Here is a 15,211-nt window from a genome sequence, read left to right as displayed (position 1 = left end):
TCAACATCGAGTTGTTTCTGACGAAGCTCGATGTCTTCGGCACAATGCCACTTTGGTTCTAAAAGGGAAAGTTCTTCCCAAAGTTCGGACAACCCATTGTAATATTCACGAATAGTTTTGTCTCATTGTGTCATCATTCGAACTTTTTCTTAGAGGTTGCACACGTGCAATATCTTTAAGGGAATACATATTCTTAAGGTATTCCCATGCCTTATCGGCATGATCAAATTTGACAAGACTTGAGCATTTTTTAATGTTTATCTTCGCATGAGATATTCTCCATTCTTTCCATTTCTTCTCGTATGAGGCAATAGCCTTGATTTTCTCTTCTTCTGATAGAGGGACCTCTTTATCTCCCTCTTTTTTAGTAAGAGATAACTTAGGTTTCGAATCAGAACCATTCACAATCCCCCATATGCCTTTTCTTCATATATGGTGCTTCATGATTGAAGCCCATGTTATATAGTTCGTATCGCTTAGTTTCATAGGCATGATGATGACTTTATCATTGTCATCCATCGATTACAAGAAGATAAAGAATAGGGATAAAAGAGAAACAAGAAGGAAAATGAAAAAGAAAGAAGAAAAAACAATACAACAAGATGTGAAATCTTCCCCAATGAAGTGATAAAACAATTCTCTTCAAGTGGCGAACACTTTTGCAAACGGGCACGGAAATCGATGCAGCTTTTCCTCAAGATTTAGTACTTCCGCGGCTCTGATACCATGAAATGAAATGGAGATCTTTGAAACACGAGCTTAGATTCACAAGGGCAAGTGTCAAGAATGACACTAAAGCATAACCCTTAAAAAGGGTATAACTGAAAACAAAATAAAATAAAAATGTATTCTTTATTGATATGAAAAACCAATTGCTTAAGAAGCATTGGAATAAAATACAAGAGGGGCTGCACCCCTTTATATACACAGCTGAAAGAGAACTCAATAGAGCTGTTGGACTGTGTCAGTCCAACAACTCTATTGCTAGTCAAGTCTGGACAGGACTTGACTACCAACAGTTATTCTAGTTCAAACTGAACTAGATGACATAAAGACAAAAAATAAAAATAAAAGAAAAAAATTAAAGAAAAGAAAGAAATGAAAAATATATTTATATATTTATATATATATATATATATATATATATATATACAATTTTACATTTTAACAGACTCGACATGCATCTGTGAATCACCCAATTCCCTACTCGAATTGAAGGAAGGACAAGTCGCCTGACATGTCTCTCCTGTATTGGCAAAAAGATCTGCGCTCATCCATGGATCATATACCTCTACTTTTCGAGACAGCAACTGTTCGGAGTCATTGATCTGAAAATGCTGCTAATCAAAAACATTCCTAGAGGTCCTAATACGTTTTGTAGTAGAGTCATAGCATCGATAGCCTTTGTATTCATCTGCATATCCAACAAACTGCACTTAGTGGCCTTGTCCTAAAACTTATTTCGCAAAGATGAATCAATATGTACATAACATACACAACCAAAAACATGCATCTCATCATAAGAAGGATATTACCCACACAAAGTATAATAAGGGGATTTTTGATCCAGAAGTGCCATAGGAAGATGATTTATGACATGAACAGATGTGTGAAAAACTTCTGTCTAGAGACTATTAGAATATGGATCGGATATGGATTCAGTAGAGGATCCATATGGTTCACGTGTATGTTATATTGTAATATATATATTGTAATATATATATTGTAATATAATATACATTATTAACATAGGGCAGTTTTGTCCATGTAAAAGAATTGTAAAACTTATTTATCTTAATGATGTTTTAGTGCAGCCACTAAGAATGATTGTGGCTGCCGATTCCCAGAAAAAGAACGAGTTCTCTTCTCTCTCCTTTCCCCTTTCATTCCTTCATGGTTTTCAGGACAAAGTCTGCCAATCAAAGGCAGTTTTATCATGGTATCAGAGCATCGCAGGTTCTGGGCGTGAAGAGTTGTCAAGACTTGCTCCATCAACGTGAAAGGTCGACATGTCACATTACTCTCAAGATATTCCTTTTTCTTTCAACGTCATCATCTGTCTTCTTCTTCTACTTCTATTTTCACTTGTTGAGTTCCTCTGTCGCAGATCTGAAACATATTCAGATCTGCTGTCGTCCCTTCTTGTTGCCTCCTTCCTTTCATGTAAAAGTCGAGTTCCTTTCCAGTTTCATAAAGCCGAGTTCCTTTCCAGTTTCATTCTCATATCACGTGATCTGCCTAGTCACATGAATCTGGTTCCATCCTTTCCTGCAAAAGACCAGACTCGCTTTTCCTCTCCTCTGAATATCTCGTTACTGCTGGGCACATCGATTTATTGTTTCTGTTTTTCCTCTCGTTCTTTTTCTTCTTCATCTGTCTCTAGTTTTCTTCTCCATCGTTTCTGAATATCACGTTACTGCAGGTTTGGAATCTGCCTGTCATGCCTGCCCCTTTCTCGTTCATTTTAACTTTTCGTCTCTCATTCATTTTCTGTCAGTTTTTTTTTTACACTCACAAAAATATTTTTCTCTTGTCGTGACATTGTTTCCTTTGTGCCGATTTCTGTCAACTGTGTCAGTTTATGATAAAACAACCCAGTTTTAGCCACTAGTGTCTTTCGTTTCAATTTCTGTCAACAAGTCTATAAATGGATACTTCATTCAATTCGGGTCTTTCTTCCAATTTCCTGAGACAGCTAGTTTCAGAAAAGCTGACTACCAACAACTATCTGACTTGGGAAAGGCAAATTGCCCATTTTATTCGAAGTCAAGATCTTTCAGATCACTTGGATGACTCCACTTCAATGCCTCCAGAATTTATCACAACCGAAGCCAAAGAGGATGGAGGATTGCCGAATATTATTCGCAACCCTGCATTTGTTACTTGGATGAAACGCGATCAGGCCCTCGTCGCGTACATCACTTCCACATTGTCACAAGAAGTATTGATTTCCATTCCTGATGATCCCACATCTAAAGTTTTGTGGGAGGCTTTAATTTAGACCTACTCTCAGATATCAGAAGCTAAAGTGTTGTTTCTTAAACGCGAATTTCAGATGTTAAAAAAGGGGGCAATGAGCATTATTGAATTCTTAAATCAAGTCAAAAGCATCAAAGATCAATTAATCATGGTTGGGTATCCAGTGTCAGATAAAGAAAAGGTGCAACAGACACTGAATGCCCTGGGATCAGAGTATCATGTTCTTGTTACCTCTTTATTAGGCTTGCCTACGTTGTTCAGTTTTGAGGAATTATGTGCCAAACTCTTTCAGTACGAGATGACTCTGAAAAGCATGTCTGATGCTTCAGCAGGACAATCATCTACGCATGAGGCTCTTGTCACAGGGATGATAGCTGATCGTGCACGAGGAGAACGTGGCAGAGGCAGGGGAACTCCAATCTAGGGTGGACGTGGGTTACTACCTACACCAAATTCTACTGTCAGTTTTTCAAGGAATGTTCCCACATGCTATCAGTGTAACAAAAGAGGTCACATCAAAGCCAACTGCTGGTTCAACCCATAAAACCAGAATAGAATGCAAAACAATAGAAATGTTGCTGCATCAAGAACTGCAGGTACATTTCAGGTCAGTGATGATGCTAAGGATCTTCTCTTATCTGCGATGGCCAATTTGAATTTGAAACAGAATGATGATGGAATATGGTATGTTGACTCTGGGGTAGCAGCTCATGTCACTGGCAATGCAGGTAAGTTTTCTACTTTGACTCCCTATTTTGGTAAATCTAATATTGTAACTGGAGATGGGACTCACCACCCTATTTCAAACATAGGCAACGACCTTATTCCTTTGTCTGAGTCATCTATTCCTTTATATGATGTTGTTCATGCACCAAATATAAAGAAAAATATTGTCTCTGTTTCTAAGCTTGTTGACTCTACCAATTCATCTGTAGAATTTACCCCTACTTCTGTATTTGTCAAGAATCTTCAAACGAAGGAGATGTTCGCTAAAGGAGAGCGACATGGAAACATGTATGTCTTCAATGAAGACCCAACCTTCCGTGTCCTGAAGCCCAAGTCTGATCATGTCTCTAAAAGCGTCCTAAGCATATCCAAATGTAATAAGCCAGATCTTTGGCATTCTCGTCTTGGTCATTGTAGTCAAGTCTTTATTGAAAAGTTAGTGTCCAATGGTTTTCTTTCAGAGTCTGTTTCACCTTTATTGAAGGATAAAATGTGTCCCAGTTGTTAGGTCTGCAAAAGTCATGTACTTCATTTTCATCAAATAAATAAAAGAGCCTCCATGCCCTTTGAGATAATATGTTCTGATGTTTGGGGCCCAGCCCCAATCCTTCTTCTTCTGGAAGTAAATATTATGTATCTTTTATTGTCAGTTTTTCTCATTTTACCTGAATATTCTTTATGAAACACAAATCAGAGGTTTTTCTTATTTTTCGTCACTTTCATGCCTATGTTAAAAATCAATTCTCCCAAAATATTCAAATTCTCCAATGTGATGGAGGTTGTGAGTATTCCTCCACAAAATTTTTAGATTTTCTCCAAGATAATGGGATACATCGTAGAGTTTCTTGCCCGTACACTCCACAACAAAATGGAATTGCTGAACGTAAACACTGACATATTGTGGAAAGTGCAATGAGTATGATGCATGGTTGTAACTTGCCCATTAGTCTTTGGACAAAAGCTTTTCATACTGCCACTCATGATAAATCGTCTTCCTATGCCTATCCTTGAAAATCAGTCTCCTTATTATGTTCTCTTTGGTGTACACCCTGATTATGATGAGTTACGAGTTTTTGGATGCACATGTTATGTACATATTGACAAATCCATGAGAACTAAATTTCAGGACAAAGCCTCTATGTGCCAATTTGTAGGTTATGCAGATGAACACAAGGGGTACAGGTGCTATGACCCTGCCAATAAAAAAATCAAAATTTTCAGAAATGTTTTTGATGAAAATAGTTTTTTGAAAAATAAAGCAAACCATAATCATGAACATGGTGACGCAGCTGACAGACGTACATAGCTAAACGAGTAGCATACCGAACTACTGAGCTAACAAGCAAGCAATCAATTCACGTCACAACACGCATATCTCATGATCATGTGTGTAAGTTATATCTTGTCTCATTATGAGCAGGCCGTTGTGGGTACGCACAAGGAAAAAACGTAGAAACAACCGAGATCGATTCGGGGGTCTATTATGCTATGCATTTTATTATACCCCGAATGACTGACTGAGTCTGCTTTCTAAGGGGACGGCTAGTGACCAAGAGAGTAAATCCCCAAAGGCAAACAAAGGCCCATGGATGCGCATCCGAACTTCTGCAGAAGTGGCCTGAAGGATTTCCCCTAACCTCCGATGACTGGGGAAGTCAGATCTTTGCCCGAGATTGCCATTAATGATTGTCCATCGGAGTTTTGTACCATCCATCCTCTCTCTTGATGAACCGTCCCGAATGAGCATGACGGGGGGTTTCTTAACCGCCGTCCTATTCTACATGATCTGGTCTTTCAACCCAATCGAGCATCTTGCCTGTGAAGGCACATCATTATCATTTATGTGAATTATACACGACATTGCGCGTTCGAGGCAACCATACACCTCTCATCCTACTCACCGCAGTACGCAACGTACCTGTTCAAAAGTACAACCACGATGAGAGGGGTTAACTCATAGCGAGGGTAGAAACATCACTCTTGAGATTTCAAACACATGCCATTGCATGTTCGAGGTAGACATAGACCTCTCATCCTACTCATCGTAGTACGCAACGTACCTGTTCAAAACTACAACCACGATGAGAGGGGTAAGGATCTCTCGCAGAAAATTCCAACACATCTACTTTGCAGAAGTACACAGTGAACTCATTCAAGTTCCAACATATCGTGCTCGGGTCCTTTAGACAATCGCAAGCATTCTGCCTGTTAGGCGAATATCAACATAACAGGATTTAGCTTAATGTGTCAATACACGTTTAGAGGTTACTACAGACCTCTCGTCTGCTCTTTGTAGTTCAAACATATCGTGCGTGACTAAGGGTACAACTACAAGAGGAGGCACATGGATTCTTCGAAAGAATCCAACAACAATACCTTCACGAAGGAAGGAAGGCGCTACAATCTTGGTTTGATCAGAAAGCCTAGAAACTAGGTCTCGCATCAGAAGTGATGTAACGCCGATCTAGCGATAGCGCAAGCACCTCAATAGGATTCCCGCCCTACTCGTACACAGACTCCTAAACAAGGTTATCTGAGTCGTATCGGATAGGCGAACTGAGGTTGCAACACACTTCTCTCAAATACATTGGCTTGAGAGATCCATCCGCTATCTCTGCTTTACAAAGCTATACATCCTTGAAAATAGGTTTGCACCTAAGACTACCATCTTTGGAGAACCGAAGTGCATAAGTGTGTGTCATGGCTTTTAAGACAAGTGAAACAATATACACTATACACTCGAAACTGCACTCAAGGAGTGTAAGCTGACAGGGGGCAAACCCGTGCACATAGTAATACAATGATAAATCGAGGGGCAAAACTCGATGGGCGAAGCTGCACCGCGAGGGTAGAACCCTAGAGTTACACACGAAGTATGAAATCATACCTCGATCATCGAAACACACAAGCAGACAACTATGCAAGCAACTCACGAAGTATGAGATCCTATACTGACTAACAAGTGTAAAGGACGACTCACGAGGCATAGGGTTGCACCTTGATTAAACGATAAGCGTAAGCAAGTAAATGAGCATACGACAAAGATAAGAATACATGCACGAGCAAAGCATATGCACGAAGTGCAGCAATAAGGTAAAGACGAACACATACGAAAGTAAGTGTGACAGCCAACACCACAACAATAGAAAAGTAAGGTACGAAGAGTAAAGCAAGTAGCAAGGCCATGACACATAAAGCGCAGGGCAACAAGTAAATGCAAGAAAGCAAAGTGCGAGAACGTAAAGGAGGACCAGGATTGCATCCTGGAGAACAAGGCAGACATATACAAGTAAATGCCATGGCGCAAAGCGCGGGGCAGTAGAAAAGTAAAGTACAAAAAAGTAGAGATGACATGGATCGCGAATTCGCGTCCTTGAGTTAAAAGACATGGAATGTAAAGACAGGAATGAAAAGCCTAGGCACATATAGCGCGGCGGCAACAGAAAGAAAAGTGCGAGAAAGTAAAGAGGACAAGGATTGCGAAACCGCGTCCTTGAAGGTAAAGACATACGTATATATATTATACGTATACATATATCATCCTCTTTTAATTATCTTTTTTTATTTTAGCATTTATCCGTTCATTGTCCTTTCACGCAAGAATCCCCTACCTTAAGGGGTTGCGGGTCCTCGTACGCCAGCGGCATAGGTAAGCACGAGCTCGAGCCACAAGGGCGAGCTGGATCCACCGTTCAACCTGGAAAGCTTAGAACATTAGTATATGCCGTAAGATAAACAAGAAGCAACAAAGGCAGCAAGGCCTCTCGCAGGCTGCAGTGCCAGAGGCAGGGGCCTCAGCCTTGCTTGGCAGCAACAACAGATGCATGGAGTAGGAGCTCCCTGTCTGTCAGCACAAAGAAAGGCAGGGGAGAGAGCATAGGCTCCCCGCCACAACTGCCGCAATGAGGCATGCCACAACAAGACGGGGGGGGGGGGGAAACACCCCCTGTCAGAACAGGATCTAGGACAGGGGCACCGCCCTGCTGGGAACGAAACAGGCAGGGGCTGCCGGCAGCAAGAACAAGGCAAGGGGGCAAAGCCCCTTGCCGGAGAACAAACACAGTGTAGGGGGCAAGCCCCCTGCTCGAAAGCATAAAGAAGACAGGGGGGCTCCACCCCCCGCTGGGAAACCAATAGAGGCAAGGGTGCCTCGCCCCCTGCTGGCAAAACGCAGGAGGTAGGGGGACAGAGCCCCCTGCCGAGGAGCAACAGAGGGTGCAGGGGGGCTCTGACCCCTGCAGGGAAAACGACTGAAGGCAGGGGGGCCTTGCCCCCTCCCGGCAAACAAAAGAAGGCAGGGGGGCCGAAGCCCCCTGCCGAGAAGCAACACAAAGGCAGGGGGACCTCGCCCCCTACCGAGAAACAACAGGAGAGCAGGGGGGCTCCGCCCCCTGCCGGGACGGCCCCCTGCCAAAAAACAAGAGCAACGACATGGGGGCCTCGCCCTCTGCCGGGAAACAAAAGAAGGCAGGGGGCTTGTCCCCTACCGAAGACAGGATGGGGTAGGGAGGCAAAGCCCCCAGACAGAGGACGCCAAGAGGTAGGGGGCGAAACCCCTGCCGAAAAAACAATAAAGCGACAGGGGGTGGAGCCTCCTGCCGACAAGAGGCGACAACAGGGGACTCAGCCCCCCTGTCGACCGACTGCAAAAAGGCAGGGGGGTAACCCCTTGCCGACAAGAGGTGACGACAGGGGGCTCAACCCCCCTGTCAACCGACTGCAAAAAGGCAGGGGGGGTAACCCCCTGCCGACAAGAGGTGACGACAGGGGGCTCAGCCCCCTGTCGACCAACTCCTCACAAATAAGAAGAAAAGGAGGGGAGGGTTTTACCTCAGAAGATCGCAACAACGGGGCCGTCGGAGGGGTTCTGGCGCAGCCGACGGGGTCGCGGGTGGCCACCGAGAAACCGAGGTCGTAGGTGGCGACGAGTCTGGAAAGGCGTCGAGGACAGGGAGTCGCCGACGCTCAGAGACCGTCGATCGCAACAGAGAAGAAGAAAAGGTGGTCGACAGCGAGTTGTCGGCGTCGGCTCGAAGAGGGGAATGGCCGACGACTGCGATCGCCGACGGGAGCAGAAAAAGGAGATTGGGGGCTCACCGGAGCTCGAAGGGGGGAGAATCGCTGGTCGTCAGAGCTCAGAGGCCGTCGTCGGCACCGATCGCCAGCATCCTGCGACATAGGGGACGAAGAGGGGAGGATCGCTGGTCGTCGGGGATGCCTGCCGGACTAAGAGAGGAGGCGATCGGACGGAGTTGCTCGCCGGCGGCAGCGTGAGAGAGACAGAGCAGAGGAGAGAGAAGGGGCGAGGGTTTTGGACCCTCAGCCGAGACTCCTGTGTCTTTTAAAAGACGCAGGTTCTCGAGGCTTCGAGAACCCGGGTCCGGGTTAGGCTCGGGTCCGGTTCGGACCCGGATCCGGGCCCGACACAGCGGACCAAACCCTGACACATGTCTGACACGTGCAGGGCACGTGTCTGACACGAATTTTTTTAAACGGGCTATTACAGTAATTTCCCTTATGGGGCAAAAACGATGAAGGAAAAAAGAAACAGGGAAGAAAATCAGTCTTGTTTGATGGAACATCTCCACACTTCGGAACTGACTTTTAGAAAAAAATCTTAATAAACCAAACCAGCCTGAATGCATGGTGGAGCACCTCAAATGAGATTTGCCAGATTTAGTTTTTATCTTTCGTTGTAACTTGCAAAGGGAAAAGAATACCAAACCTTATTTAGATGGCCTTCAACAATTCTGACAAAGGCCTCATATGTCGTTGGAAAAGCTTTGATGAGTGAAACCAGCAACTAGAAAAAGTGGATCCTATATGGAGAACATGATGAACCCTGATATTTGTTTCCTTTCTGGTATAGGTACAGAGTTTGGACCATGGTTGCCAGTTGAGGAAGCGATATGGGAAGCGGGAGAGGGAAGCGAGGCACTTTCAAAATTTTAGGAAGCGGGAAGCGTGGGACCACTTAGGAGCGATTCAGAAATCGTCTCGGAAGCAACCTAGGAAGCGAACCGGAAGTGACCTAGGAAGCGAGGGGGAAGCGAAAAAAATAAAAATAAAAAATACAAAAAAATTGGGAAAATGGGGGAAGCGAGGGGAAGCGCGGGGTGAAGCGTGCTTCCCATAAAAGTAAAGTGCGCTTCCCATAAAAGGGAAGCACACTTCCCATTTAAAAGTAGCGCTTCCTCGCATGCTTCGGAGCGCGACGTTTCGCGCTTCGGGGAAGCGCGAAACCCCTTTTACTTAGGCGCTTCCGGTAACTCTGGTTTGGACCTATGTCACATAGATACGGCTGCGGATACGGGATACAACCATTTTTATGAAGTTTCTAGTATTACTTGTATATAAAGGGATACAGAATGGCAGTCCAAATGGAGTATCCATGTGACAGGTTTGAATGCGCTCACAAACAACGATCTTCAGGTGAGCAACTAAGGGTAAAAAGTTGAGCAGATTGAAGGGTTTTGTGTCAATGCTTCTTTTGGGAGAAATTACTTCCTTGATTAATCTTCAACGAATGCTACACTTCTAAGTGTACAGAATACAATGAACTAAAATGATCTTAATTCCAGATGGGGTTTCCATAAAGCTTAGTTTTAAGTGTTTGTATGAAAGCTATGAAAAGTGCAACCTTGTCCTGTTAATTGTGGAACCCCAAGATTGCCTTTAAAAAAAAATACAATGAACTAAGAATAAAATATTCTTACAAAAGGTAAAAAACTGTCATGACCTAGAGAGAGAAACTAACTAATCTAACCTTGATAAGAATAAAGAGATACATACGTTCACATGTATGTTTAAAAAATCTATGCCCTTGTATAGGTTGTGGGAATAAATTATATTAAGTTTTAAAATTGTGCATTAGAACTGATGCTTTCTGTTTTTGGATGCTTGCCGAATGCTTCAAAACTTTCATGCATCCTGTTACATCCTTAAAGTCTATTACGATATAATCGGTTTATTTATATGTATATAAACTAGGTTATTGATTCTAGGTGTGTAGTCTTAAGGGTCATAAGTGAAAGGATGCTTAAGGATTAGGTAATAAAACAAGAGCAATGAGATAATGTCCTTATCAAGCAGCTTCTCCATCAGTTCTTTTTTCAATTCACATAATATTATTATATGAAACAAACTGAATTATTGTTTGTATATTTTGCAGGGTGATGAGGACCTGGTTATGGTTCATGATGCCCTTGAGTATGGGCAGTGTCACTTGTCCATTGCAGTATGTGTTAATGAAATTTTGTATTTTGAACCTAGTGGGCACCTTTTCTTTAGTAGCCTCTTATTCTATTTATTCAAGTGACACCTGTGGATTTAACTTTTCAGATTCCTATGTATGGGATTTTTGAAAATATTAACACTCTGAACGAGTTGGCACAGATGCCTCAATGGACTGCTGAGAAGCCTCTGCGTATTGCAACTGGGTTCAACTATGTATGTGTTAAGTGATATGGCCATCTTTCCCCACTGTCTAGATTATTTGTTGATCGAGTACAGTCTCACCTTTGATGGGTTATTCTCCATTTTGTCATGTTGTTGGTATATGAGACAAGTTCTAAAATTTGTTAACTTCATTGAGTGTGTTGGTGTGCTCTTTCTGTCTGCAGCTTGGTCCAAAATTTGTTAAGGAGAAGGGTTTACAGCATGTCATTTTCTCTACTGCTGATGGTGCACTGGAGGCTGCTCCTGCTGTAAGAATTCATAAATGATTATTTAAACTCTTATAGAAAAAATTTCTTATTGTTTAAAATGAAGCATGCCGGCAATTCTATGATTGCTGCCAGAGAAATGAAGGCCAAATGTTTGAACAGTCCCTTTTGTCTGTCTCTGCAATTTGTAGACCTTGTATCTAAATTGGTCCTTTCCTGCCTCATATATGACCATTTACTTTTCATATATAGAGTTAGTTTTCTTTGTGAAGAAAAGATGGAAGTTTACTTTCTCCCTTTCAAATTTGTTTACTAGAGACATGAGCCTCTACTTTTCTTATTTGCCCATTATACCTTCCAGTATACATCATGTGCTTAGATGATTATTTCCACATATAAACTTGTCGCGTTTTGGTTATTTGATGATTTATTAGTTTTTTCTATAGTTAAATTGAAAACTATAAAACAACAAAACAAAAAGCCTAAAATTGATGTTTTGGAAATTTAAAAAAAGTTATTCTGCACATAATACATGCTGGGTTACTAAAGAAAAATATGAAACCACTTTGTAGTAGTTGAAAATTAATAGAAGTAAATGAGACTGTGAAACAAAGATTGGTTTATTCGACAAGTTTACTTATCTATCAAAATATTGCACTAAGCAGTATACTCTGCAGCAAAGCAATATCTGAGAGGGGGAAGGATTAAGGAGGGATTGCCATTTGAATTAGTGATCCTACTCTGATAACATCAATATTCTAGGAAAAAGAGAGTAATCTAGGGTTTGTTCATCTAAGGGAATCTTTTCTTTTTATTTTTAGGATGTACTGGAATTCTCGTTCATTAATATGAAAATCTAATCATTTGTGGGTTGAGGAATTACATCTTTTCTTTTCTTAATGCACTGATATTGTGAGAATCTCCTAGGCTTATATCCTTAGCAATTCAAGCTGTTAATAATTTGCAATTTTCTCCCTGTTTATATCATTAGTTTTGTGTTTGTGTACCACTTGGACATGCTATTCTGTTAACTGCTGCCCAGATTATCATGCCCTTTTGTGTCAATTTTCTCCAACCAGATTATTATAGTTAGGCAGGTTATCAATTAACGGTCTAAACACTTGATGCTTCACACTGATGACCAATTAATTTGTGAGGGAACAACTCCTATTCTTTTTATATGGTCATATGCAAAACTTAGAGAAGATTGCAGGTTGACTGATTATTTGGCTTCTCTAGCATCTCGTCTACCTCTGTATCGAAGGGTTGGTATATAATTTGTCTAAGGGAATATCATAATGTGCATTAGTCAAATCAACAAGTGGTTCGACTTTATAATGATTTTATGAACTTCATAAATGATGAAATTTAGTGTTCTATATTTTATTATGAATCTTGCTTGTTAGAATATCCAGTTTTATCTTTATTTTTTACTTGAATGTTTTTTGTTTTCATGTTGCCTTATGCTGCCTTAGATGGGTATAGCAGATGCTATACTTGATCTTGTGAGTAGTGGAACGACATTGCGTGAAAATAATTTGAAAGAAATTGAAGGTGGAGTCGTATTGAGAAGCCAGGTAAACTGCCATTTCCTGTTATGTTTATGAATGTATTTTTTTCTAAACTTTACATGAATGTAGAATAGTAGCTTCAGGAACACGACAATTTTTCAGGCTGTGTTTGTTGCAAGCAAGAGATCTCTGATCCAACAGAAAGGCGCTCTTCATACAACACATGAGATCCTTGAAAGATTAGAAGCCCATCTGAAGGCAATTGACCAATTTACTGTAAGTGCTTCTTCGATGTATGGTTCTCATCCCATTGTGTTAGTCGAGCACACTTTTTATAGCCACTGCTAATGATATCAGGTGGTTGCAAACATGAGAGGAGGAAGCGCAGAGGAAGTGGCTGACAGAATTCTAAACCAGACATCCTTATTTGGATTGCAGGTGAGACTCTATAAAAGGGAAGCATGAAAATACCACTGTACCCAATTACATCTAAAAAGATTCTTTTGTGGTTTCCAGTTGGATAAATTACTGACGACAAATTATTTGCTGTTTTTCTTGCAATGGCAATAAAATAGTGCTAATTCATTTTTTCCATAAAGTTATGGGATTTCCTTTATACAACCCATTGGAACTTGTGATATATATATCTGGCTCTGTGATATAATGTTGGTAGATAAAGTTGCATTGTTTTTTGTTTAGACATTTTACGTATTATAATTTATTTACTTTCATGACATTATTAAATATTCATTAGATGAAATTTAGTAATTTCTTATTCGTAGGACCAAAGTGGCTTGCCTGTTTCTGAATGGTTTTGGTTATATTTTGCATCATCTTTTTCTTTTGATATGAGGAGAGCTTGATTTCAAACCTGGATGCAAGGTGAAACATGGTTTTCTAAGCAGTAACATCTTAGTTTTGAAACTCAGGGCCCTACCATAAGTCCAGTCTTCTGCAAGCGTGATGGGAAAGTGACTCCTGACTATTTTGCCATTGTCATCTGTGTACCCAAGAAGGAACTCTACAAGTCTGTTCAGCAGTTGAGAGCTGTGAGTGACAACTCTCAAATTCATATATATTTTTTTTCTTCTCGTGTTATGGTAACTCACTGAACTTTTCATTACATGCAGATTGGGGGTAGTGGAGTTCTGGTTTCTCCCTTGACATACATTTTTGATGAAGAGACTCCCCGTTGGCAGAAGCTGCTTACTCAGCTTGGACTTTGACTCTTAGATGAGGAACTTTCAGTATCTGTTTTTTTTGAGTATCGTGTTTCCAAAATAATAATTCAGCAGAACTCTGGCAATGAGAGTTTCAAAAGATGCGATGTAATTGTAGAAGTGGCTATTGCTTTGGCCCACAATACAATTAGTCAGATGTGAACTTTCATACTAGTGCACTATGGGCTAAAGGGGAGAGGGAAAGAGGAAAATTTTCGAAGATTCAAGCTGTTGGAATGGTTTTATAGCTCTTGACAGTAGTTAGATTGTCCCGAGCTGCAGGTTATTTCACTGTCCCAGTTTGTTTTGTAAAATTTGTTCTTTTATCTCAATGAATTGATTTCCATAATTAAAATGTGTGATAGATAACTAATCATCTTTTCGACACATTTGCAATTGTCTGCTTACCTAAATGAATCCATACAAGTTTTCAGTGGGAGGCATCTGCTCAACTAAATATTCTAGGAAGCATTCTTTACAATCTGCTCATCTATATATAAGCTAGAAGTTTAGGCTAGAAAACAAGGCATGTATTATCAAGCTTTAGACTTCTACAAGTTATTGTACGTATTACGAGTTAGATTATGCAGTTTTGAGATTGAGCTGGATCCTGAGCTATGTTACCTGGACACGTCCAGCCATGTCCAACACAGACATTGACACTTCTTAAGACAGTTTGCACATGACTATTTTCAATCTTCAAAGTGTTTGTTACTGTTCGACATGGCTATATCAAAGTCTCATGTTTTGATCCTCTTGTTCTATGACCTATCTAGCATGTTTCTGCATTTCAAAGGGTTGAAAATCTGTGTCATGTTCCAAAAATTGGCTTGAGTTTCACTTGACATTTGTTCTTGTGATTTCCTGTGGTGACTTTATTCATGAAGTTTCTGGAGAATGGCAGCTCTGCTTTAACCCTAGATATGAGTTATACCATAAACTGCATTGGAAGATAGCCAAGGGAAGTATCAAGAAAAAACCATGGTGATCCATCCTATCCCAAACTATATTTCTTTATGGAAGACTCGTAAGCCATCCAAATGTTGACAAGGATAAAGAGGTCAACAAGGCAATCTGTCCAAAGGATTATCCAGATAACTCCCAGAATGAG

At 41.1% G+C, this 15,211-nt stretch overlaps 1 protein-coding gene across 1 annotated transcript in view; it reads left to right on the top strand.

Annotated features, from left to right (window-relative positions):
- Positions 1-14,487, top strand: part of LOC149818016 (ATP phosphoribosyltransferase 2, chloroplastic-like) — a 32,158-nt gene extending 17,671 nt beyond the window's left edge. The window contains exons 4-11 of the mRNA XM_089985068.1: positions 10,877-10,942; positions 11,047-11,154; positions 11,328-11,411; positions 12,845-12,946; positions 13,043-13,156; positions 13,238-13,318; positions 13,810-13,929; positions 14,011-14,487. Coding sequence (XP_089841194.1) covers positions 10,877-10,942; positions 11,047-11,154; positions 11,328-11,411; positions 12,845-12,946; positions 13,043-13,156; positions 13,238-13,318; positions 13,810-13,929; positions 14,011-14,106 — 771 coding nt within the window. The 3' untranslated portion in view covers positions 14,107-14,487. The remainder of the gene's footprint in view (positions 1-10,876; positions 10,943-11,046; positions 11,155-11,327; positions 11,412-12,844; positions 12,947-13,042; positions 13,157-13,237; positions 13,319-13,809; positions 13,930-14,010) is intronic.
- Positions 14,488-15,211: the final 724 nt, after the last annotated feature.

The sequence above is a fragment of the Nuphar pumila genome, chromosome 13 (assembly GCF_984573655.1).
Source record: "Nuphar pumila chromosome 13, dmNupPumi1.hap1.1, whole genome shotgun sequence".
Classification (NCBI taxonomy): Eukaryota; Viridiplantae; Streptophyta; class Magnoliopsida; order Nymphaeales; family Nymphaeaceae; genus Nuphar; species Nuphar pumila.
Note: the sequence above shows the minus strand (reverse complement) of the source record. Positions and strands in the feature narration are given on the sequence as shown.